Below are 26,649 nucleotides of genomic sequence, written 5' to 3'. Positions count from 1 at the left end.
ATTACACAAAGCAGGATTACGCTGTTAGTCCGATAATTAACAAAAGATTTAAAGGGATATTTCACTTTAGTAGAACTTGTCAAAGTTTCAGCAGTCTTACCTCTATCTAAAGTGATCTACAAGTAAGCTAGTGACCACTGCTGTCCCCGTTGTCGGCTGTCAACACCACCATTCCTCCCAGGTCTCAGGCACCTCATTTACTGCCATTCATTTTGGGGACCTACTCTACTCTAAATATCACACTTCTGTAAAGTATAAACAAACTACTGCTTCACAGACTTCAATACAACAGACAATTCTGAGTCAAATGTATGCGTTTGTTTTGGCATTTGATGCGTCTTTACAGATGTATTGCCTTTAAAAAATCTTAGCCCTGCATGGAATGTTCAGGAGTGGTTGTCTTGATGTTTTGTATTTTAAATCTGTAAAACTAAACTTATTAATTAGGTTTAGAAATGTGATTTAGCCATACATATTGATGATTGTTTATTATGAACACATTATCAGAGGTTGCAAGGATATGTTTGGACATTTATCTGACAACAGTAGTGTGCTTCATGAAATACGCTCCTGGACTGTGTTTACGTTGCATTATTATACATTTGGTTTGGTGAAAGCTACCATATGACCAGGACAGTTGCTCTTATATATCCTTTGACCTTAAATGTTATGTTGAAGTAAAGTAAATGTGAAGACACTAGACTACACTAGACACCTCGTCAAAGGATTGAGGCTTGAACACTCAAAGCACACAGACATACAAAAAATTCAGAAGTAGAATTAAGTAAAATTTTTAGTAACATTTACCAGAGTAATATTTTATCTGGATATTTATACTTTTACTCAAGTAAAGGAACTGTACTTGACCACCACTGCCTGCCTCACTGCTTTATTTCTGTGGAGAGATTTCACCATTGAATGTACCACCCAGGACGCCAAGCTGGGTCGGTCTGTGTGCGTCTATGTGTGTGTGTGTATACGTGGCCGTGTTTGTAAGTGAGAGGTTGTGGCGGGGCGAAGAGAGGGATGCCTGTCATTAGCTGAAAGCTGAATGCCTCCCCACCTTTCATTTCAGAGCTGATGCAACCAAAGGCCCTCTGCTCAGCCCCACTCTAAACCTCCAGCTAACATATTTATCCCATTCAGAAGCCGTCCAACCGGCCAGAATAGGGACTGGCGTGTATTGTGAGGCCTGGGCTTTTTCTGGGGTCGGACAAAGACTCTTAATCCATTTAGAGGGAGAGGTAGCGGACAAAGACACCACACTGAGCCAAAAATAAAAGAATAATCAAGAAAATAAAAAAAACAGACTACTTCTTAAAGCACTGGGTATCCACCTCCTGTAAAAAAATACTATTTCCTAAAGCACTGGATAAACGACTTAAAGCACTGGGTATCTACCTCCTTCTCCCCCCTAAAGTGAACTCCTCGTGGAGGCATGATTTATACAGACAGTTATTTGTGCAGTACTCGTCACCAGAACGCCCTCTTCATGTTCTTTCACTGGAGCTTCTCTGTATTTCCTCAAATTCTGAGCTGCATGTGTGATGCAACTAATCATGCAAACCTACCATGTTCGCCATTGCCCAGCTGGCCACACCGTCATGCAGGAAATGCTAACGGCTAACGTGAAATGCATGAAACATTAATTACAAGTTGATACATCTAGGGATCTAAGCATGAGTGATGCTTTTGTTCAGCAAATCTTAGTTATAACAAGATTGTGTAAGCTAAGATTTTATTTAGTTATAACAAGATTGTGTAGCTAAGAAGTGATACATTTTTGGCAAACAGTTTGTGGAAAGAGTTAACCAGCTTGGGGGAAAATGTTATGGGAAGACGTGAGGAGGGGTGAGGGACGGGGGAGTTCATAGATCCTGGCATTCTCAATGATGGCAAAGGTGTAGGGATGCTGCCAAGCCATTTCCAGTAGTTTATTGAACATTTTTGGTGGAAAAACCATACCAAACTAATTGTTATGCAATATGCATTTCTTAAGTGTTAAAACACATGTGGAAGGGGATCTTTAACTACTTTTGGTCATGTAGTTTAGGTAGTTAATTACAAGCTATATATTTCCATGTACAAACATAATTTGCCATTTGACTGATTCCACCTCTACAACTGCTCCCTGTGCTCGCCTTAAAAACACACCTTTGGGTGTGCCCGAGGTTTTACCTGCTCTAGTCCCTAAATCAAAACACACCCACTTGTTACTCAGTTGTTGCTCCATGTAACTATGAGATTCCAGACTCAAATTGTGATTATCTTCCATGATGTAGTTGAACGACTTTTTTAAAGCAGTTTTAAATTTGACAAACTTAATTATTTGTTTAAATATATATATATATATTAAGGATGTCAAATATATCGCGTTAACTCCCGATTCTATTAATGCCACTAATTTTTTTAACTCAAGATTAACTAAAATTTTTTTTTTTTTTTTTTACTAGACTTCACTCAGGTGTATTATTGATGCTCTCATTGATACTATGTTTGTTTCTGAAGTGTGTGTCTGTGTGTGTGTGTGTGTGTGTGTGTGTGTGTGTGTGTGTGTGTGTGTGTGTGTGTGTGTGTGTGTGTGTGTGTGTGTGTGTGTGTGAGATATATAGAGAGAGAGGGGGGTGAGAGAGATGAGGAAGGGGCAAAAGAGAAAAAGAGCTGGGAGAGTGTGTGTGTGAGGGAGAGAGGGGGGTGTGTGATTAATCAGCCCTTGTGTGTGTGAATGTAACAAGTTCCTAACGTTTTCTTTCCCCTATTATTTCATGCACACTTTATTCATTGTTTTAAATTATTATTTTCTTTTAAGTTATTTTGTGCATCACTCTGTTTTGAATTTGATGCAAATTTGCAATGCATGAGGGTCATCCTTTTGTGTTAAATGGCTGCACAAAGCAAGCATTTGTTGACTCGCATGTTGATAAGAGTATTAAAACTTGGAACTTGAAAAAGATCCGTTTAAGGTAAAAAAAAGAGATTAATTTGCGATTAATCGCGAGTTAACTATGGACAATCATGCGATTAATCGAGTTAAATATTTTAATCGTTTGACAGCACTAATATATATATATATATATTAGGGCTGGGACTTTATCGCATTAATTTCAATTAATTAACTACAGAAATAATTAAAAGTAAAAAAAATGATGCATTTAATCACATGATGTTTCTTTATTCTGTAAGAATTAGTGCCGTCAGGCGATTAAAAAAATGCATCTAATTAATTACAGGATTTGTAATTAATTAATTAATCTAATTAATCGCATTTTAATCGCATACCCATTTTAGGCCTGATATTCTATAATCATATTTCAAATTGCATGTGTCCGGATGGCAGAATTCAGAACTGTATAAAATAATTAATAATTTAGGACCTGCTCAGAGGTCATCAATCGGCACACATGCGATGCATGCATGCAATTCGTCTCTGCGATTAACCCATCCCGTCGTCCTTCCCCCCCAAGGGCAGCCGTTTAATCATCTTCCATTTATTAATTTGCTTAGATTTTTCAGGTCTGGTCAATTTTAGCATGGTGTTATTCACAGTCAAAGATAAATTTTTTTTTATTGATATTCTCATTTGGTTCATTACAATTTACTCAAGCCTAGTAACAGACTATTTCTGACACTGGGAATTAGGGGTGGGACGATACATCGATCCAGATCGATATATCGATCCATTATCAATAATCAAATAGGATCGATGCAACGTAAAAAGATCGATTCATATTGCGATACTCTTATTTTGAAAATCCGCGAGTCATATCCGCCGGTGCCCAGTATTGTGAATCTCCGTGTAGCTCTGTACAGCAGAACAGAGAGTCTATTTTGCGACCCGATATATATGTGCAGTTTTTTCCCTGCAACGGGTCAAATGCATCTAACATGCTTTGCATCGTCGCCATTCCTTTATGCCCACGTCGCGTTAAATATCTAAATGAACGTCACGTTGGCTGCTTACCTAACTAAGCTAAGCAGCTAACCGTGAGAGAACAGGAGACTGAGAGGGGAAGGAGGAGGGGCGGGGGCATTCTACCTTTCTGTGTGTGGGGACTGGGGGCAGTGTGTGTGTGTGTGTTACTGAGGATGGACAGATAATGTTGATATTTAAACATGAATACATAATAAATGTAAAAAATAAAACAATTGTAGGAAGTTTGGGAGAGGAAGGGGTTTTAGCTTGTGAGTTCCAAAACATTTTACTTAAATGCCTCAGAGCTCTGGCTGCAATTGTAGCTTACCACCACCGGTATGACTGTGTATGAACGAATAATGGACTCTGTGAAGCGCTCTGGGTGTCATGAAGAGCGCTATATAAATCCAAGCCATTATTATCATTATTAAAGTTTAAAGCTCAATATATAAAAAGTGAACAGGAGGTCTATTTGTATTAAAAACAATAGATTGTTTTTAATTTAAATGTCTGGAAGAGCTCAAAAATAAAAACATCAATTGATATTTCCGTAGCCTTTTTTTTTGTTTATCTAAATGTGACCGATTGTGTTAAATGGGCACATAATATCGCCTCATATCGATCGCAGGCACCTGAATCGAATCGTATCGTATCGTGGCAGACTTTGTGATAGGCAAATATCGTATCGTTGTCCAAAGAATCGATATCGTATCGTGATGAAACTGGTGATTCCCACCCCTACTGGGAATACATTCACTGAGATCCATAGATGTCCCTAGAATCAGATACCAAGAACATGCAAATGGACAATATTAAAAAAAAGTCTGGAAATGTGTATTCTACGTTCTTATGGAATGAATGAGATTAAAAAATATAAAAAATAAGAAATAAAATAAAAAAACATTTTATTCCTAGGACTATTTGGGCAACTTTACACAATTCCTGAGAGTCTATTGAACACATTTGTAAGCTTTTATTAAAAAAAAATCATTGTTTTATATTTCTAATCAAGTACTCAAAAGCCACATTTTTCTCACTTTGGATTTCAGGCTGTGTTGGCCTGGCTCCGCCCATAAGCACTTTGAGTGACCGTCATCCACACAGTCTGCGACTGGCACAGAGAGAGATGGAGAGACTGAGGGGGATACTAATTAATTTCGCCGCAGGGGGGCATAATCCCACGGGACTATGCATTGGTAACTTGTACGGATCGGAATACGGGCGGGCGCGTGGGAGCATGCGCAAAGATATTACAGTGATATGCTGGTGCTCGACTGCGAGGGAGAGAGAGAAATAGAGAGGGAGAGAGAGAGAGGGACACACGGAGCACTGTGTAAACGCTGCGTGTGTGTGAGAGAAGACGGGTCCCCCTCTCTCTCTCTCTCTCTCTCCCCATCTCCCTCTCTCGCTCGTCCGCTCCCTGCCAAAACCAGTTTGAGGGTTATTATTATTATATTATTCCAAAAATTGCTGCACTTTGTTAAAATTGTATTTATCTGTGTAGTAGCCAATACAGGATTTTGCTGCTTAAACGTATGTATAATGTATATCCATTGATTCACTTGTATACCAACATTTATTTGAATTGAACAATTTTGCTTTTCGCATCAAATATTGATATGCGATTAATTTCAATTAACTATAAAGTCTCGAATTAATTAGATAAAAACGTTTGAATGGAGTCCCACCACCAATATATATATATATATATATTTTTGCAGTTAAGATTAGTTTAACTGCTTTTCATTGTGAAGTAGCTGTTCGTTTGGTAAACTACAGTTTTAGAGTAGTTTACAGTTTTATGTGGTAAAACTGATTTTGCACATTCACAGTCAGGTCTGTAAATGTGAGATTTGAGAGGCCAATAATCTGTTATTAATAAGGCTCTAATACAGTGACCACTTGATGGTTTATGTCATAATCTGATTACATTCTCCACATCTTTTTACCTACCGGTATGTTAGTTTATAAACCTAACCTAAATCACTTGCTGAAATACAGTAAACCTTTGGTGATTGATATCCTGATCTGGTATGATATTTAGTGGCATTCAACAACCGACTGTCTGCAGCAGTTCTCCGCTCATGGAACGGCATGTCCGTATAAATAGTATATGAGTGGGTGATGCAAAACTGCTATTTTTATCCATCTGTCCCAACGAACCTTTTGCGGTAACGTTAAGTGTAATATCGATGCTCCACAGCTTACAGCTTCCTGCAACAACCCGCTGGGATTTCAGAGTTTTTGTGTTTCATTGACATAAACAAGCATTTTTGGTGGACGTACTGTATATTGGTGGTAACTAAATAAAAAAATAATAAATCGAGCACCCTCAAAAATCACTCAAGTTCAGTTGAAAGGGTGAGTACGGAAGGTACAGAGAAGGGAAGGTACAGATATCCCAGGAAATGTGCTAAAATAATTGTTTTAAAAATAATTGTACAATAATGATGCATGACCTATGCTTGTCCTGGGAAACATCCAGTATGATAAGTAAGAGTATGGATGAAATGTTACAGATCCTGGAGTTTGGGTGACTGTATGGATGAAATAGGCGCTACAGATCCTGGAGTTTGGTCTAGCTATATTGTTTGAACACTGCTATCCACAAGTGTCGTCTTGATAAGTAAAGATATACTTTGATTTGGGACAGACATTTAGGACTCCGTTAGCATTGCAGCAGCCAATCATAAGCAACTTTGTGTTTTAATGTTGTGGATCAGATGTTTTAACGGGTTACCTGCAGTAGCAACTGAATACAGAACAGAATGAAACGATGCGGCAGAATAAACATGTGTAGTGGGGCAGTGACAAAGAGGAGATACTCACTCCCAAGGTCAAAGACTGTAGGAAACTAGAGCTCAAATCAGGGTTCTATGTTCATGACACATTCAGCTGACAGGACTCGTGAGGATGAATGGTGGGCAGTAGTGCATTGAGAAATAGAATGGAACAAATCCTGGAGAGGAGGAGAAAAGAGGAGCTGAGAGAGGAGAGGAGCTGAGAGAGGAGAGGAGAGGATGGGTGAAGAAAGGATAGAAAAGGAGAAAAGGAGCGGGGAGAGGACTATGGTGATGTTATCTATAGGCATGCAGCTGCATCTATGTTAATAATAATAATAATATATATTTTTTTTATATAGCGCTTCTCAATGACCCGAAGTCGCTGACAGTAGTTGGGAACAGAGTAAAAACAAAGAAACAAAAACAAAGAAACAAAAACAAAAGGAACATGAGACCATGGGGGGAACAGGGGAAGACAGCATGGGATAGCACAAAAAGACGGAGTGACAGGATACAGACATCAATAGGATTGGAGGGGGGGGTTATGGGTGGGGGGGGTTGAAGGCAAGGGAGAACAGGTGGATTTTGAGGCGAGCTTTGAAGGTGGAGAGTGTAGGAGAGTCTCTGATGGACTGAGGGAGGGAGTTCTAGAGTCGGGTGAAGTGCGAGAGAAGGCCCGATCACCAAAGTTTTTGAGTTTGGATGTCGGGACAGTGACTCTGTATATCATTCCGCTATTAGATTCATCACTGTGGTGACAGTTATGATACTCACCACTGCATTCTTTATGAAAAGGTGGACTGGCCCTCTCTTTCTCAGAGGCGCAGTTACCACTGGTACTTGTTCATCTTCAAAGCCATTAGTGGTAAACACCCTGCTTATATATTATCTTTGCTGGATTAGAGTCTTGGTGCTTATCAGACCAGATCCAACAGCTGGCTTACTCTTAGGGTTCCACAAGCGTGTTCGGATCTGGGCAAGACAGCATTTTTTATTGATGCCCCCAACACATGGAATGCTCTTCAACAAACCCTAAAGTTAGGTCCTCCCATCTGCTTCTGCTTTTAAACATCTGGTGTTAAATCTCTGTTTATCAAATTGCAATTGTTTTTAGTTTCTTCTATTCTTTTTATATTTTCATTGTGTTGCTCATGTGTGTGTAAACTCGTCGATGTCATTGTAAATGAGGGAAACGTCAATGTCCTTCGAGTTAAAATAAAGGTTAAAGGATGGGAGCGGAGAGGAAAGGCGAGAGGCTGTGAAAATGAGATGAATCACAGTGCAGTCAGTTGTTAAGAGAAGTGTAGAACCGTGTGAATAAAGACATTTACATTTAGCTGACGCTTTTATCCAAAGCGACTTACAAGACACACATTATATATATTATAAGTGTTTAATATGTTGATATTGTGGAAGTGAATCAATGAGACGAGCAGACGGAGTATCGAGTCTCTGAACTTTACTTCCAAACAAATCCAACAGAACCAAGGTACAGCCACACCCTTAAGTAAACTCCCTCCTGTCACTCAATCAGTGTCCATTCTGAAGTGAGACACCTCCATCTAGTGTCCACCACACAGGCCCCCCCCCCGAACATTCAGAATTGACATTCAGTGCAACACCAAATAAACGGAACTGAAGACAATAAACCCCCAAAAAAGTGCACCCAGTGTCTTCAGTCTCTTTTAGGAGGTCTGACCACGCTGCCATAACGACTGTATTTAACAGTCACAGGGAACGTGGAAGGGGAAAGGGTAAGGGTAGGGGCAGGGGGCCGTCCCTGCCGCCGCCGAGGCTTCGTCGGTGGAAAGGTAAGGATAACAACGGCCGGAGGGCATGGGACAGGGGAAGACTTGGGTAGCCGGCCCCGGCGCCGGGGCTGAGCCAGCTCCACTGGCCCGTTTGGGACCACATGAGCAGGCTTAAGACGATCGACTGAGATCTGCTCCTTATTCCCCCCCATGTCCACCACAAAGTACTTGGGGCCCGGCTCGAGGACGCGGAAGGGCCAGTCATAGGGAGCCTGCAGTGGAGAACGGTGGGCATCATGACGGATGAACACATACCTCGCAGTCATCAGGTCCTTAGGAATGTAGGACTGGGGAAGGCAGTGATGTGTGGGAACTGGGGCAAACACCCTCGCTGCGTCCTGGAAGGCAGATCGGTGAGCTGTAGTGGACCAAGGGGCAGAGGAACCAGGAAGGAACTCCCCTGGGACCCTCAGCGGTTGACCAAAAACCAATTCGGCTGAAGAGGCCTGCAGGTCTTCCTTAGGGGCAGTACGCAGGCCCAACATGACCCAGGGAAGACGGTCGACCCAGTTGCCGTCTGTGAGCGTGGCCCGGAGAGCGGCCTTCATGGATCTGTGAAAACGCTCACACATGCCGTTGGCCTTTGGGTTGTATGCTGTGGTACGATGGAGTTTCACCCCAAGTCTCTCAGCCACGGTGCTCCACAGCTCAGAAGTGAACTGGGATCCCCTGTCCGAAGTCAGGTCCAATGGCGTGCCAAACCGAGTGACCCAGCCGAAAATAAATGCCCGAGCCACCTCCGCAGCCGTTGTTGATGACAGGGGAACAACCTCCGGCCACCTGGTGGTCCTGTCCACCATAGTGAGGAGGTGTGTGAAACCCTGAGACGGGGGAAGTGGGCCCACCAGGTCCACGTGGACATGGTCAAACCGCCTCTCTGGAATGAGAAACGGCTCCAGGGGGGCCTTAGTGTGACGATGTACCTTGGCACGCTGGCACGCCACACAGGAGGCCGCCCATACTTTGACTTCCTTCCTAAGGAGCATATTGATGACTATCATACTAAACAAATTAAAGCAAATAGGAAGCACAAAAAATGCATTGCAAGTGTACTCTCAGAAAAGTACATATGTTAGAAATGTACTTCTACACACTTAATGCAACTGAATTCTAACTAAAAAGATACTTTCAGTTTCAATATAAAGATTTTCCTGCATTTGAAATCCTCATAATTTGTCAACACTGAAGTTTAACATTAGTCTAAAGACCAACTATCATTTTGACCCCTTCTTTGGGTCGTTGTAACACTGTGCAATTACAAGTATTCTGAGACCCGAGGAAGATCCTTCGAGATGGAAACGTTGTCTACTAATAAACAAGTTCTACTTGCTCCAGATAGTGTGAGATATTCTCTTCTGTTCCCTACAGAATCCAAGAAGAGTAAATAAGAGTAAAGTATCGAGTAGATATTGAATTTAAATATTTAGCTGGCTCTAGTGAGCTCAATTTAATGTCAAGAGTGATAATGATATCATATGATCCATTGATACCAATCACTTCATGCAATACTTTGCAGGGAAATTACTGCTATATATATCCAATTCCTAGTACAATTGTAATGTCAGAAACAGCAAATCTAGCTGTCACCAACCAGCTAAGCTAGCTAGCTAATATAGCCAACATTAGTGGAAAAACTAGTGGTCGACCACTAGTAAAGATTTAGCAGACAGCTTAGAGAACAGCAGGACTGAACCTAATCATGCACTGCACAGCCACAGTTCAGCTATGAGACACAAACTACCACACAGCACTCAGCACGGACATCAAGCAGTCTTTAGGAGAACAGAACAGAGCAGAACATAAAGCAGTCTTTAGAACAGAACAGAGCAGAACATAAAGCAGTCTTTAGAACAGAACAGAGCAGAACACAAAGCAGTCTTTAGAACAGAACAGAGCAGAACATAAAGCAGTCTTTAGAACAGAACAGAGCAGAACATAAAGCAGTCTTTAGAACAGAACATAAAGCAGTCTTTAGGAGAACAGAACAGAGCAGGCTATAACAGAACATAATGATTGTCACAGCATCCAACAGTAAAGCTGTAGCTGAGAGGAGCATACTGTACAGAACCTTACAGAATGAGAATAAGAACACAATGAGCCAAAAACAGCCCCTCTTAAAACTATTGAGTACACTACAGAACCCAATATGCTACAGAACCCACAACACTACAGAACCCACTATGGTACAGAACTCACAAGACTACAGAATCCTGACTACACCGTAGAACCCACTACACTCGAGGAAGCACTACACTATAGAACCCACTACAGAAAGCACTATGCTACAGAACCCACTACACTCGAGAAAGCACTACACTACAGAAAGCACTATGCTACAGAACCCACTACGCTACAGAACCCACTACAGAACTCACTACGCTATAGAACCCACTACATTACAGAACCCACTACGCTACAGAAAGCACTACAATACAGAACTCACTACACAATATAACCCACAACATTACAGAACCCACTATACTATATATAATTCACTACATAACCCACTATGCTATAGCATTCACGACAGAAACCACTACAGGCGATATCAAAGCTTCTGTAAAACCCTGTGGTGAGAGGATGATCCAGACTCTTCTCATCTACCATTCAGCTGTCATGACACACAGCTCTGCTTCCACACCGATACAAAACACACGCAGAAGGCACGCACACACACACTCCAAGACATTCACACAAACAAGAATCACACATGGAAAGACCTTTCTGATTCTGAAAATGCACACACACAAACAGTGCGTGCACACACACTCACAAAGACACACAAACGGCTATTTATAGGGAACCGTCCCGCTTGAGTGAATAACAAGCTTAATGAGAATGGAAGAAATCTAAAAAGAAGGAAGGAATCCCTCCTGTCACAGCATTACAAACAGTTTAACCCTGAGGATTAACATTAATTTAACCCCGAGGAGGATCAGCATTCATTCTGGATCTGAGGTACTGGGCGGACCACCATCCTTTACAGTCCTTTCACACAAAGATAGAGAGGAAGACGGGGAGACAGAGAGAAATAAAGAAGAAGAGAGCCGATTGGTACATATGTACAGTCCGTTTGCACTGAGCAGATCGATTTGAACCCCTAGCTGCCAGGTTCTCCATCGTCTGTTTTGTCTGATACCAACCATAGAATTACAAGGCTCGTTTTCAAATGATACATGTCATTAGTGTTGCATGAAAAAAACCTTCACTACATTTCTGGCTTTACATTTTCTTCCCTTTTGCAAAGTAAATTGAAAACCAGGGTCTTCTGAACCGATGTGGGAAGATCTTGTGACAGACAAGTGACATCAGCATGCAATAATTTTCCTTTTTGTTGACAGCCAATCAAAATGTTTACATGGTTCTTCATGTTACCACCCACAAATCCCATGCCATAAAAAAAAAGCCTCAGGGCCATTAGTTTAATAATAATGGTAACTTTGACAATTACTTTGAAAACCCTAACACGTTAAAGGAACACTGCAACATTATTGTAATTTTCTATGCGTGTTCAGTAGAAAGGTATCCAGCTGCAAGCTAGTCTAGCACAAATGAATGGAAGCGGATACGGACCACTAGCCTAGCTTAAAACTCCTTTCCTTAAAAAAGCCTCCCATAACCTTCCTGATTCGTCTGACATGCTAACCAGGAGAAGTGACCAGACGTGCCCCTGAACGGCAGATTTCATTGTACAAAGTTTCCGAATGGACTTTAGGACAAATTAATCCTAATTTACTCAAATATTTAAACATCTAGTCTTCCAAATGCAGGCTAGTAAATCCCCCGCATCCATCAATCTCTCACTGAGATTTTAACCTATAGCCAATGGAAATGATAGAAATGGTTACATGGGCTGGGAGGACCAATGGAAAATTCCTATTGTACTCCAATGCACTCTGGGCTCTCAGCTATGCTGTTGTGCGTAACAGAAGATAGAGAGGAGCTTGTCCCTGGTTTTAAAATAAAATGGCCTGATAAATGAAAAGGACAGATAGATGGGACAGTGATGATGACAATCATAGTGAACGATTGAATGTGTTTGAAGCTATGGTTTGAAGTAACCTAGTCTTGTATCAATTGATCCGACAACTATATAATTTATTGTGCCGCTTGAAGGAACCCACAACACAAAAATTAGTAAAGCTACATGATGGAGGGGCCTTTTGTTTGTGTGTGTGTGTGTGTGTGTGTGTGTGTGGGGGGGGCATACGTTTCAGGGAGATATTGGTCCAAATATGAAGGAAACGCCAACATTTTTATATTTTCCACATTGTCTGCAAAAAAACGCCCAGAACAATATCCAAATAAATACCTGTCACCCACCGAGGTAAAAAACTAAAAGGTTTGTATGCTCACGCAAAAGGTAATGTACAATGGTGACTTTACAGAAATAACGTGTATGTTCCCCATAATCATAAAACACTCGAGAACCTTTGTTTATGTAGGCATTATGTAGGCGTTTCTTCATGACCACAGCCCCTACAGATGAATTCTGCTACGCATTCTTTCATTAGCATTAATTGAGGTTAATCACAGCCTATAATACTATTAACGCGTTTGACAGGACTATAAAAGAATACACTTTAACTGGATGGCAGCGCCGAGGTGTTGTCCACTCACCCGGTCTACAGCGCAGGCCGTCGGCAGACAGCTCCTGGCCCTCAGGACAAACACAGGTGTACTTGGGGGAGTGTTTGTTTATCTGGGGAGCTGGCAGACACATGTAGCTACAGCCTCCATTCTGCCCCCTCTCTGTGCACCAGTTAGTACCTGCAGGGGCGGACAATTGCGCCTTTAGTTTAATTTGACAACTTCAAAACAAAGTCACCAAAGAACAAGGTTTAAAAGGTGCTATAGATAACATTGAGCCACCAGATGTCCCACTAGAGCACCAGCATGTCTCAACTAGCTGCATGTTTATCCAATTAAGTGCATTCTAAGTGGGGAAAAGGTAGGGAGGGGATACATGCATGCAACATGTAAACAACATTCATTTTGGACCAGCCAAAAAATAAATCAATAATTTCTTTATTGAGAGAAGGTTCTGTATTGAGACAGTAGGAAGGCTGAGAGGGAGACAGAGTAGGGGAGACACAGGAGAGAAGGTTCTGTATTGAGACAGTAGGAAGGCTGAGAGGGAGACACAGGAGAGAAGGTTCTGTATTGAGACAGTTGGAAGGCTCGTTGCTGGGGACACACCAGCGTTGTGTGCCTGGTGCATAGAATATTATTGCACGTGAATTCTACCGGCTACACCAGGAATGACAATTGTGCGTGCAAGTTGCAGGAGAATCTCATGTCATCTATGTGGATACGAGTGTGTCTACTGTAGGCTACATCATAGCCTACACTTAGTATTGACCGTATTGATAACTTAAACTCTCATGTGACATTACAAGCATCCGTTGTTGACATCTTCCACAAATCACATAAATCATCTATGTTACAAGGTACTATGTTGATTATATGCCATTATATTATAATATTGTATGCTACAGTAAAGTTGTGAATATGCCAAGCTATGATACCATAGGAAGGCTGAGAGGGAGACCGTAGAGGAGAAGGTTCTGATGGGATCTAGGTCAGGGGGTACATGTGGTTCTAGAGATCAGGGTCTGAACTACTACACAATCTCTGGGAGCTACACATCAAAATACAATATAAAAAAGGGTATCTCCCTCTCTCCCCCTCCTTCCCTTACCAGACAGCTGGATGAGCTCATGGTAGACGATGATGTCCTGTGGTTCGTTCAGGTTGCTGGCCAGCGTCACCACATCAGAGCCTGTGAACTTGTTGGCGCCATAGATTGCTTCATTCTCTCCGTCCGTCCAGAACACACGATCCTGATACAATAAGGGATGATATTATAGTAGAAAACAAGGCATGAGAAAAAAAAACACCCTGGTACTTAAACATAATTAATTAGCATGTTATTTGTGTGGGTGTGAAGACAGGCTGCTCTTGTAGTGAGCAGCGACAGCTGTGTGCGTTGGTGTTATCTGTGGGTGTGGAGTAAGCAAACTGAAAACACAAGAACAAGTGTATCCGCCAGTCTTCTTCTATGGTATGGGTCGCTGTTGGTCTCGTCTTTGTCTGAAGATTCTCTGCAGATTTCAGATCTACAGCTATTGGCAGTTTTAAAAAATGGCAGTGGTGCAACAGAACTCGCGGTTCGGATCGTATCACGGTTTTGAGTCATGGATTGGATCCTTTGTAGGATCAGCAAAAAAATTTGAAAACCTTCAATGTATTAGTTGAAAGCATAAGGAACACACATGTCTATTATCAGTTAGGCCTATGTGTTAATTGTAAGTGTCTCATAAGGGGGCGTGTTTGAATAATCTTTCTCTCCGGTGTAATGAGGTCCATCCCTCCGTGTAGCATAGTAGTGCATCATAGAGTGGATGCCCCAGTGTGATGCAGTTACTACGCTCTGGGGCTCCTTCCAACATTCAAGCTCAAGAAATGCTTGAGGACAGCAGTTTTTGATTGTTGATGGTTAAAACCTTTGCCTGCATGTAATGGTGTGGATTAACATTTATTTTGTCTGGTGACCTTGTTTTGTTGCCCGTCTGAAGCTTCCTGGTTCGCTCAGAGCCAGGTTAGACCAGTGACCACGGACTCCGAGTGAGCTAATGGTATTGTATCAACTATACAACTAGCAAGTATTTCATACCAGTTCATATGAGTGAGCTAATGGTATTGTATCAACTATATAACAAGCAAGTATTTCATACCAGCTCATATCCAGACAGCAGTGTGCACCGGCCTGCTAGTTCAACTAGTTGGATCTCCACACACTGGCTCCTGATGTGCTTATCTACATTTAGTCAGTTAGCTGACGCTTTTATCCAAAGTTACACGTTCTGTACAACAGGTCAGCAGGAAGGGTACAACTCTGGCAGCTAAGGGTAAGTAAGATTATTCGAACAGTGTTGATCTTGAGTGCTACAGTCTGAGTGCATAGTAGTATAGAAATATTAGCATAGTAGGTAGTAATATAGGCAAGGTAGATTCCTTAGTTGCAAAGTGCATAATAGTAGAAGACAACGACGAAGGTTCGTTTTTTTTTTTATTATTATTTATTGAAGAAGTTCTTTTTTAGTCGACGGCGGAAAATTGGGAGGGTTTCGGCTGTTCCGACTGTGGTGGGAAGTGAGGACAGAGAATAGCCTGCTTCGCTTTGATGACCCACCCGGAGCTAGGAATGTGTGAGGCGGCCAGAAGATAGCTACCATATATACTCTTAATCCATATTTGACCGTTTCTATTATCTTGATGTAGACACCTGAATATGTCTAACAATAATTCAATGTGTCTAACGTTAATTCCTTGCATTCTCTGTGTTCGCGATGACGTTGTGTAACTTGCCGACCTCTCTTGATCCTCCCTATCCTAACATTGACACTTAATAGTGGGACATGATACAGGTACCGCCAGGGGGAGCTGGTGGCGACGTTGGGCAGGGGGACACAGGTGAAGAAGGATGGGCTCAGGGCGCGGCGCCGGAACTTCCTCTTCATCGTTTTCCAGAGAAGGAAGAGGTCGCTTGGAGCTGGAGCTCCGGACATCATGCACGCGAGATATAAACCCAGTTACGAGGCGGGTTAGTAATGGAATATGCGATAGCTTAGCTTTCAGTTAATGCTAAAGAGACATTGTGAACGAAGAAGCAGACGAGCTACTAAGAGTGTGGTAGATATTGCACACGTTGCATTTTAGCCAAAGTATAGGCATCATGACAGGGGGTCGTCCCGAACCCACAGCTTAGCTTCAGTTAGGCTAGCACCACAGTTTAGCCTGCGTGTCGCCCCACCCCTTCAGCCCAGCAGCGGACGTCACTGCACTGCACGCACCTCCAGCCCCTCCGAGCCGTTACCCCAGCAGTCACCTGCCTAACGTCTACCCAGCCCCGCCGCCTGCTATCATGGGACCTCTCAACGGCCATCTCACCACACGGACGTTCGGTGGTGGGAGCAGGCCCGCCCTTGGTTAAGTACACTCAAGCCAGTTACAGTGAGCGCTCCGAGTGCTGGAACTTATCGGTAGACATTTTCTTTGTGCGGCGCGGGCCCTTTAAGGGCGAAGAGAAGCAGTACTTTGAACAGACACTGGTAACAGTGTTTAGGGGCGCCCCGACATTTATTATTTTGGGGGAAGCCGGCTATAGATGGGACTTTTGTTTTCAACGTGGGCCCACTGTCTTTTGGTTGAATGTGGTGTGATAACGTGTTCTTTTATAAAATTCCCATTGAATAGCTCCTGTATCCCTCTCCCTCCCCTCTCTCCACACCTACGGGGAAACGAACAAGCATCTAAACCCTTAAAGGGACTGGTTTTGTTACGGTGTCTTGCCCAGTGTGGGAAGAACTTTAGTCATTACCGTAGAGCGAGAGCACTAGGTGCCCAGTGTGGAAAGAGCTTTGATTCTTGTGTAAATACATGTCAAAAGAATAAGACTTTCAGTAAAAGAGAGCTAAATGGGAACACTGTGTGCGTGTCTGTTAATGTGCATTCTGTCTAACCCTTTCCTTTCCGGGTAATGCTCATTATTGTTTAACCCTTTCCCCACCCCCTGCCTATGCCTCATTGGGACAGGTCTCTACTCGCCAATCAGGAAGGGTACTGCTTTGGGGAGAAAGTATATCATCCACCATTACTGCCATCGGGTGTGGGAGGGCACAGGAAGTATTGGGGGAAGTGTGGGTGTGTGGGGAGCTACTGCTAATCGCCCTGGAGGGCAAGAAGGACCAGCGCACCACCCCTAGGTTAGTGAATCCTAGGCCCCATCCACTCCCTCTGCTAAACCTCCACTCCAATACTCCTGGCCTACAGTCAGGGACTCAGCCGGACCCAGCTCTGCTGCGTTCCCACTACCAGGTGGCAGTGTACATCCACTCCCATAAAGCAGGGATAATCCACCCTGCTACATTGACATTGCCAGGGTTAGAGGTTCTATGGTTACTATGGTCATCCAGAATTACAACATATTGATAGTATGATGTCATCAGTACCTCGAACACCGTCAGGGCGAAGGGGTGGGCCAGGTAGTCTTGGGACTGGAGAACCTTTCTCCTGTTGTCTCCATTCAGATCAACACTACACAGCATGTGGAGCTTAGAGTCCACCCAGTATAACCTGCTCTTTATCAGGTCTACGAGAGAGAGAGAGAGAGAGAGAGAGAATATGAGTTGTAAAACGCTTTTAATACTCCAATAAAAAACTAAATAAAACGGAACAGAGAGAAGAGGAGACTGGAATAGACGGGAAAAAGAGAGGGAGGACGACAAGGAAAGATGGGGGGGAGGAAAGATGGTTAACAGAAAGGCAAGAGGGAGAGGAAAATACTTAAAGAAATAAACATTATATGAGGAGAGAGAGAGGAGGACATGAGGGGTAGAGGAGGCGCAGGTGAACCGAAGGGCAGCGACCATGAGGGAGAAGAATTGAAAGAAGAGATCAATACATCTTTTCATCGTCCTGCACAAGTCCGTAACTTTACCACTGAGGGGTGTTGGGAGAGGTACTCGGAGGGAGAGTGAGTGAGTGAGAGCAGGTTGATCTAGTAGAGGTTTCATTCTAATGGGTTTGATCAGTGTGGGTTCTGATCACTCCCCCTTTAAAGTCTAATGTCTAGGGGCGGCCGGGTAGTGCAGCGGACTAAGCGTCTGTCTACGACCACAGACAGTGGGATCAAATCCAGCTGTGGTGCTTCCGGGTTGGCCGACCGTCCATACTAAGACAATTGGCAGTGTTAGAGGGTGGGAAACCCGGCCTGGTCATTGTAAACAGTGACTCCTACAGTTCGGTCGGGGCGCCTGCACAGCAAGGGAAGGACCTAGCAGAGGTGGTGTGACGTCCACACGTTACACTCTCCCAGTGAGAGTCCGTGCTGCCAGGTGAAAAGAAGCGGTAGGCTGGGTACACGTGTCGGAGGAAGCATGTGATAGTCTCCGCCCTCCCGGACCGACGGTAGGGGGTAGAGTGCGCAACGACCAGGAAGGGGATTGGGAATTGGTATAACAACTAACATTGGGATGGGAGAAAAACTGAAAAAGGAAAAAGATAATAAAAAAATTAAAATAAAAGTCTAATGTCTGTGTGGTTCAGCCTAATCATCACAGCAACAGTTTAGGCTAAATGTACGTTAAGCTCATAAAAAGCTGCTATACACTTGTTACTTATTAAGCAGAGTGTTTAGTGACAAAGCAGGTTTTAACCTCCTCGGACCTAGTCTCTGGGTAAGATCAAAGCACTAGGCAATAACTAGGGTTATATCAAGGGTTGAATGAAAGTCAATGGAAGGTCCTCCTTCGGCATGCTGTGTGTGTGTGTGCGCGTACCCAGGGTAATTCCATTGGGCCACTGGATGTCAGTCTCCACCAGCACCTGTCGGTCCACTCCATTCATACCAGACTTCTCAATCTTAGCTGGCTCGCCCCAGTCTGACCAGTACAGGAACCTACCACACACACAGAAATGGAGGATATGTACAGTAAGTCACATGCGGTACTGTAGAAACAATCATTATATTATCAGGATAACAACACTTGATTTGCCAAAAACAATACATGTACAGTAGACGCATTGACAACATTGCTAGTTTCACAGCACTGATGCACACCAATAACAACTAGAAATGTTAAGACTCTTAACCACTAAGGTCGTGTTCACATCTGAAAGTTCACAGATAGTCCGGACTTTTCTGGTGGACCAAATGTGAGAATGATACATTGTTTGATTTTGGTTTGCATTCACACAGACCTTTTTTGAGCTAACCTAATTTGTAAACAAAGGACATGCAGTCGCCAAGTTGCATCTATTGGACAGATCATTTGAGAAAATCCCGCCTGAACATCTCACTCGCTCATTCACACTCACTTCCAAAATCCTGCACTTCCTAGATTAGGTACTACCGTAATTTTCGGACTATAAGCCGCGCGTTCCCCCCCCCCATTTTTCGACCCTGCGGCTTATATAACGGTGCAGCTTATATGTGACTCGACGTGACCAAACCAGAAAATGTTAAAATCGAAATATTGCTTTTTTTACTGCATTGAAATGATCTGTTCCCTTATTTGCTAAACGTAATACAACTTGTAAATTAGTTAATTCTTGTTATTTGTCCAACAGTATTGTGTCCCAATGCTGGTGGGAAGACTGTAATTAAACATTAAACACCTGCGGCTTATAGTCCAGTGCGGCTTATATATGTACACATCATTCAATTTAGCTGCTGCGGCTTATATTCAGGTGCGGCTTATAGTGCGAAAATTACGGTATATAAAGCAAACTCTGGTCTGCCTGAAAACGTAGGTCTCGGTTCGCTTCCAAGTGAACCCTGGTGCGTACTTTTGTGGTGTGAATACTCATCGGACCAAACGCAAGACCAAATATAGGAAGTGACCCGATAAACTGTGCATCTCGAGTAGAAGGAAACAAAACAAACACAGCGGCGCGCACTGCAAAACAAGCATGCATGTCTCGTGGACAGAATGAGGAGGTAAAAGCCCTGATAGAAATATGGTCAGACGAGCAAATTAAACAGCTGCTTGTGGCCACTCACAAAAACAACGAGGTGTACAAGTTGTTTAGTGAGAGAATGATGGCAATGAGCGTCAATCGAACAATGTCACATCAAAGTAAAAAAAACGGCGTCAGCATTTCAGCAATATATGAGAATAATGTGTGTGCGCTGGGCTGCTTCGCAGAATAATGTGGTGTGTATGCGTGTGCGCTGGGCTGCTTCGCAGAATAATGTGGTGTGTGCGTGCGCTGGGCTGCTTCGCAGAATAATGTGGTCTGTATGCGTGTGCGCTGGGCTGCTTCGCAGAATAATGTGGTGTGTGCGTGCGCTGGGCTGCTTCGCAGAATAATGTGGTGTGTGCGCTGTAGAGCTGTCCCCCAAAGCCTGTTTTTGGGATTCTATATATCCAATAGACGAGCGCCCTTTTCGATCGCGTGACATTGTTCAGAAAGTTTGGTGCACTTGAGAAATTGCAGTGTGAAAGCAAACCGAACCAAATGAAGAATGCAACCATGTTGCAACTATACCCCCCCCCGAATCGCACGAGTCCACCAAACTATATGTGAAAGTGAAAGTGTGTCTGACTCTTAACCACTAAACCCTGCGAGGACTATAACGTATACCAGGGGTCAGCAACCTTTTTGACATGGAGTGCCTGTTTGAAATAGAGTTGTAACTAGTGTGCCTCAACAATATTCCATGCATCGTAATTTTTTTTTCTCATAATCAGGTATTTTTAATGAAAATTTTTACATTACATGATTATTGTTATTATTAACAATATTATTATGATGGTTGTATCAACCCTAAATCTGAGTTGGGGGAGGGGGATGCAATGCAGACAAACAGCTGCATACAGTGTGACCATTTCACTCACATTTGCCCATTCATTTTTGGACACATCACACACCATCAGTGTGTGTACTGTACGTGTGCTGTCATAGCTCCACCTACAGGCCTAATGGGAACACCAGGAGAACACCAGGATGTGAATGGAGGGTGAATGTGAGGTATATCGTGTAAATAAGTTTTGATTGATCGCAAGACTACACTGTAAAAAAATAAATAATAATAAGTTACCAGGTTTTCAGTTTTCAATCCATAATAAGTTAACAGAAAAATAAGTACACAACCACATTATTTCAACCTAATAAAACAAGTTGACTTGGTAATACTCACATTTTGAGTAAAAAAATAGCTTTTAACATGTGCAATGTTCAATGAAATAGAAAAATAAATAATCAAATTTGTTGATTAATCCCACTGGTCACAATGGTGACCGTAATAATGTTTTTGTTATAAGGCTCTGCAAATGTTACTGAATGATGTAGCAATGTATTTCCAGCTAAATTGAAATAATAAACAAATAAAGGGTCTCAATTAAATATGTGGTAGTAAAAAGAACCTGTGGGAGGATTTCAACAAGATAAATACGACAACAGTGCAAAATATTTCACTATAGTAGTTCAAAGCAAAAAATTTTTTTTTAAAAATTTATTTGTCTTTTTTTTTTTTTTTTTTTATAAAAAAAAAAATGTATGCTGCCCCGTGCCTAGGGTTGCCTACCCACGTATACTATGACCGAGAGGAAATACAGACCCTCATCTGCACCTTATGTATACCATTTACTTTTATTCATAGTATATATACACGTATATATATGTTCAGATAAAAAAAAATATTGCTGATCTGTACCTTTGTTTATACCGTTTAATTTTCTCATATTTTATATTCAGATTTAATTGTATTGCCTATATTTATTTATTCTATTACCCTGCCTATACCTGCACCTCCCCTGCCCCGTGCTGCTATGTTGCCTGAATTTCCAAAAAGGGATCACTAGAGAAATATCTTATCTTATCCAACAAAACCTCACATATAGTGCAACGAGGCTATGCTGGACATATCAAACAGGGTGAAAAGGCTCTGGAGTCCATTCTTCAAACCAATAGAGGTGTGCGCCCATCATGTTCATAAGAGAGCATCATAAAAAAACAATACCCCATCTACACTAAACAAATCCACAAGAACAAGCTTCCCTCCTGGGCAGTCAACCATGTAATGTATTCATATTTCAAATTACCATATTGGCCTGAATATAAGAGACCCTGAATATAAGACAACCCTCCTCTTTTCAATACTTTATAACTTAGTTTGAGGATCAAATCTAATGTTAAATTAAGAAGTGTAGACTATTTGACCTAGCTGAACTAGGGGAGCGTATCTATGTTCCCCGGGTGCTATGTTCCGCCATTCTCAAACAGATTCAGAGAATCAATAGTTGCAGTCCTAAAGGAACACTTACATTCAACATGGTTATTGGTCCTTTGCTCCATGTTTCTTTCGAACACATTCCACATTGCTGGTGGGAAGGCCGCTCCAGGATGAGATAAATTCCAGTGAAATATTAGGCTGTGTTTGATGACGGACAGCAACTGCGCGGCGGCAGCAGTTTAACCATATTTAACATTGGACCCTGGGAACATAGGGATGACATCCTGAACTAGCTAGCCCCATTGCGTAGTAATACACTCGCTTCGCCAATAAACAGAAAACAGAATAGTTTCAAGACATTGCATCGGTCTGGGCAGCCGGGTAGTGCAGCCGACTAAGCATCTGTCTACCACCGCAGAGACACTGGTATCAAATCCGGCTGTCAGCGGTCCCTCCGGCTTGGGCGTCGTCATACTGACACAATTGGCAGTGTCAGCGGGTGGGAAGCCGGTGGGTGGTATTCTGGTCGTTGTAAACAGCGACTCCTACAGGTTGGTCAGGGCGCCTGCACAGCGAGGGAAGGAACTGGGTAAGGTAGTGTGATCCTCCCGCGCGTTACACTTCCCCGGTGAGAGTCCTCGCTGTCAGGTGAAAAGAGGCTGCTGGCTGTCTCCTATGTATCGGAGGAAGCGCCTGATAGACTTCAGGGCTCCCTAGACCGACCAGTGGGGGGCACATGTGAGCAACGACCAGGGAGGGGGGAAAAATACAGAAAAAGAGGTGAAAAAGTGGATAAAAAAAAGACATTGCGTCGGTCTGAGAGAAGAATCAAGCATCGGAAATACATTTGGACTGCAGTATTCTGTTGTGGATGGTTAAAACCTTTGTTTACATATTGTGGTGTGGATTAAAATGTTCGTTTCTGGACCCGTTTGCTGCCTGAAATCAAGCTGGCGTGCTCGTTCAGAACACAGCTAGAACCTCCACCACAAGTCTCTTGTAAGTAAGCTAGCTAATGGCTATGCATCCTTACACTACTGGCAAGTATTTCATACCATGCTATGTCCAAAAACCCAAACCATCACAGTCTTTTGAAGGCCATAGCGGGCTCAGTTTTTAAGCTAGCATGAAGCCAGTGGTACCATTATGAAACTTTAAGTGACGCTACAAGTCATTCTAACTTAGCGGAAAAGGGGGTAAATATCAACACCTCTGGTATCTAGACTGTGAATATAAGACAACCTGACTTTGTCAGGTGTCATTCACTTGTCCTGGATCGGACCAAAACTTTAGAGGGGAATGAGAACTACAGCAGGGGATACATGCACGCATGTAAACAACAGCATTCATTTTGGACCCGCCACATTTTATTTTATAATAAATTGATAAATTAACCATTTCTTTGGGGGAAAACAATACTTTTATTCTGCACTTTTCTAAAAGATCTGTGGATTATACGGATTAGTCTACATTAAAATGTTATCTAGATAGCACCTTTAATCAATTCTCTAAATTTAAACATTACAATTGTATATAGTCCTGTATATTGTGTGTACATCGTGTCCCATATGTTACTTTATGTTTATAGTGTCCTATATGTTACTTTATGTTTATATTAGAACTTTTTTATATAGACCGTGGGAAGGGGGAAACGCAATTACATTTCTCTATGTTTTGCACATTACGAGAAGTGACAATAAGGCAGACTTTGACTAATGGGAAAATTACAAGAATAGTGAAAAAGTCACCCCTAAGCCAAAACGCACCGCTGGGGTCATCTGTTATACTGACAGTGTTAAATGCATTTTTGTTTTATTAGATATGTGGAGTACCATGGCTTTGCGTTTTGAGAGGTTGAGAAAATATATTAAATATTTAAATACAATGATATCCAATAGGGTTTCAATTAGGGGTGTAACGGTACGTGTATTCGTCCCGCGAATTTACAGTACGGCCGTCACGGTGCGGTACGCGCAGCCATACGGCGAATACGCCCCACAGCGCAGGCACTCGCGAGGTTCGTGCGAGAACAGAGCGCGTGGCCAGGCACACAGAGTCAGACTTCAGAGCGGCAAAAGTGCACGGAGAAAGGCACATTTACATTGGAACAGCTGCAAGGTCATTACAGTTTTCTTGTTCGCCCAATAACGTTAACCAAATGAAACCAATGGAAAGAAACACACGCGTCGCAGACACACACACGTGACAACAAACACATCAACATTCTCCCCCGCCGGACTCACAGGCACAGCTCATCATCAAATAAGAAAAAGAAACATACTTTTCCAAACAGATCATCTGAGCTCCACTGTGTTTAAATCCAAATAATCCTCTGCCATTGTTGTAATATGTCATCTGTTCTCTAGTATTCAGTCTCGTCGTGAAGTTAAATTCTCTTTAGAAGTGAAACCGAAACCTAGCAAGGATAAGTTGTTAAAGGGGCAGTAGGCAAGTGGATGCCTGAACACAGAATGACACCAGTATCACTGACTACCACGGCAAGCCTATAGAAAATTATTCTATTTAATAATAATTATAATAATTATCATAAATATAATATATACATTTTAAAAAATAAAAAAAGTTTTATTATAAAAAATATTATTTTTCTGTTGTACCGAACTCGTACCAAACCGTGACCCCAATACCGAGGTACGTACCGAACCGTGGCTTCTGTGTACCGTTACACCCCTAGTTTCAATATGTAATTTTCTCACCCAGATAGTGGGTCGACAGCGATGGAGGCGGGTTCTTTGAGGCCACTGTTGAACAGAACCTTCTGCTTGGTCCCGTTGAAATTGGCTACGGCGATGGTCTTGGTGCCGAGGTCCGACCAGTACAGATGCTTATAGATCCAGTCCACAGCGATGCCCACCGGCATCTGGACGTTGTTAATCACCTTGGTGTGGACGCCGACTTCTCCACGCTTGTCCAATGCGGTGCTGAGAGAGAGAAAGAGCGAGAGAACGGGAGTGCGAGAGAGAGAATTGTTAGTTCAGGAGTTTATTAAGTTTGGTGTGACTCTTGACTAGGAGAGCAGAGGAAGAGCATCTGCCATCAAGAACCACAATGGAAACACATTATTATTAATAGTACAAAAGGCCATGTGCTCCGAAAGAAGCACTTTATTTATAAAAAACAACACCCGCCAGTTCCACTCAGCGTTTTGAATCCCGATTTAAAAAACATTGTGACAAACCACCCCCTCTTTTCTTTTCAGAAAATATCACTCCATTACAAATAGACTAGTTCACAGCATGACTCACAGCCTAAAGCGCCACCTAATTGGCTATCCACCCCACCTGCTGGCTTTTTCAGGTGTGGACGATGAGTTCATTGCTCCAAAACCAAGGACACAAAACACTTTTCACCTAGATGTATGGTTATTAATGATTAAATGTATATAGACCTCAGGCCCAGTTTGCATCTGTATTCTTAGCTCCACCTATATATATGGTTGGTTAATTATACATTAAGTACATAATGTACACCCCAGGCCAGCCATGAAGATCCTCTCGTTGGTAAAGCAATATGCCTACCTATATACAGTACATAGTGTTTAGTTACATGTTAAATTAACGCTCCTACAATATGTAGAGGAGCGTATGCAGTACCTTCCATGTACCCCGTGGCTGCATACGCTCCTTTACATCGGAAAGGAATTGAATGCAGTCACGCTGATAGACTTGGCCGGAGTCGGTCAAAACGGGCCATCAGGCTCTGCCAAGAGAGGTCTGGAGAAATTCACACTATAATGAGTTACTATATAGCCATATACAGTATATTATAGCTGCATATATTTACATTTAGTCATTTAGCTGACGCTTTTATCCAAAGCGACTTACAAGTTCTGTACAGTACGTCAAGTCATCAGGAAGGGCACAAATATCAGCTGAGTAACGATGTTCATCAAAGTGTTGAGTGCTACAGTGTAGGTTAGTATATTAGGACAAGTGCATGACAATGAGGTTAGTTAGGGTTAGATATAACAGTGTATATTACAAATATAGTAACTTATTATAGTTCGAATTTCTCCAGACCGCTCAGATCTGATCTCTGATCAGACCAAAACAAAAAATGTAAACAAAGTGCCATACCAAGTGGGGCTCTTTTGCATAGAGGTCACCGTTCGATGACAGCATTACAGATTCTAACTTTAAGTGCATAATGTGCACTACGTCCACATACTGTAACTATAAATAGCCTTGTGTTTAGTTACTCATACATTAGCTACACAGTGGACTACCTATAAAGAGCCTTGTGTTTAGTTACTCATACATTAGCTACACAGTGGACTACCTATAAAGAGACTTGTGTTTAGTTACTCACTGTACATTAGCTACACAGTGGACTACCTATAAAGAGACTTGTGTTTAGTTACTTATACTGTACATTAGCTAC

At 42.4% G+C, this 26,649-nt stretch overlaps 1 protein-coding gene across 2 annotated transcripts in view; it reads right to left on the bottom strand.

The window, feature by feature from the left end:
• vldlr (very low density lipoprotein receptor) overlaps nucleotides 1–26,649 on the bottom strand; it is a 159,848-nt gene that overhangs the window by 30,833 nt on the left and 102,366 nt on the right. For both annotated transcript variants that reach the window (XM_084324036.1, XM_084324035.1), the window contains exons 12-16: nucleotides 24,966–25,190; nucleotides 18,851–18,969; nucleotides 17,522–17,661; nucleotides 14,209–14,350; nucleotides 13,128–13,277 (exon numbers count right to left, since the gene is read on the bottom strand). In XM_084324036.1, coding sequence (XP_084180162.1) covers nucleotides 13,128–13,277; nucleotides 14,209–14,350; nucleotides 17,522–17,661; nucleotides 18,851–18,969; nucleotides 24,966–25,190 — 776 coding nt within the window. The remainder of the gene's footprint in view (nucleotides 1–13,127; nucleotides 13,278–14,208; nucleotides 14,351–17,521; nucleotides 17,662–18,850; nucleotides 18,970–24,965; nucleotides 25,191–26,649) is intronic.

This window comes from Notolepis coatsorum (genome assembly GCF_963971535.1).
Source record: "Notolepis coatsorum genome assembly, chromosome: 11".
Lineage (NCBI taxonomy): Eukaryota > Metazoa > Chordata > Actinopteri > Aulopiformes > Paralepididae > Notolepis > Notolepis coatsorum.
This window is presented reverse-complemented; position numbering and strand designations above follow the sequence as displayed.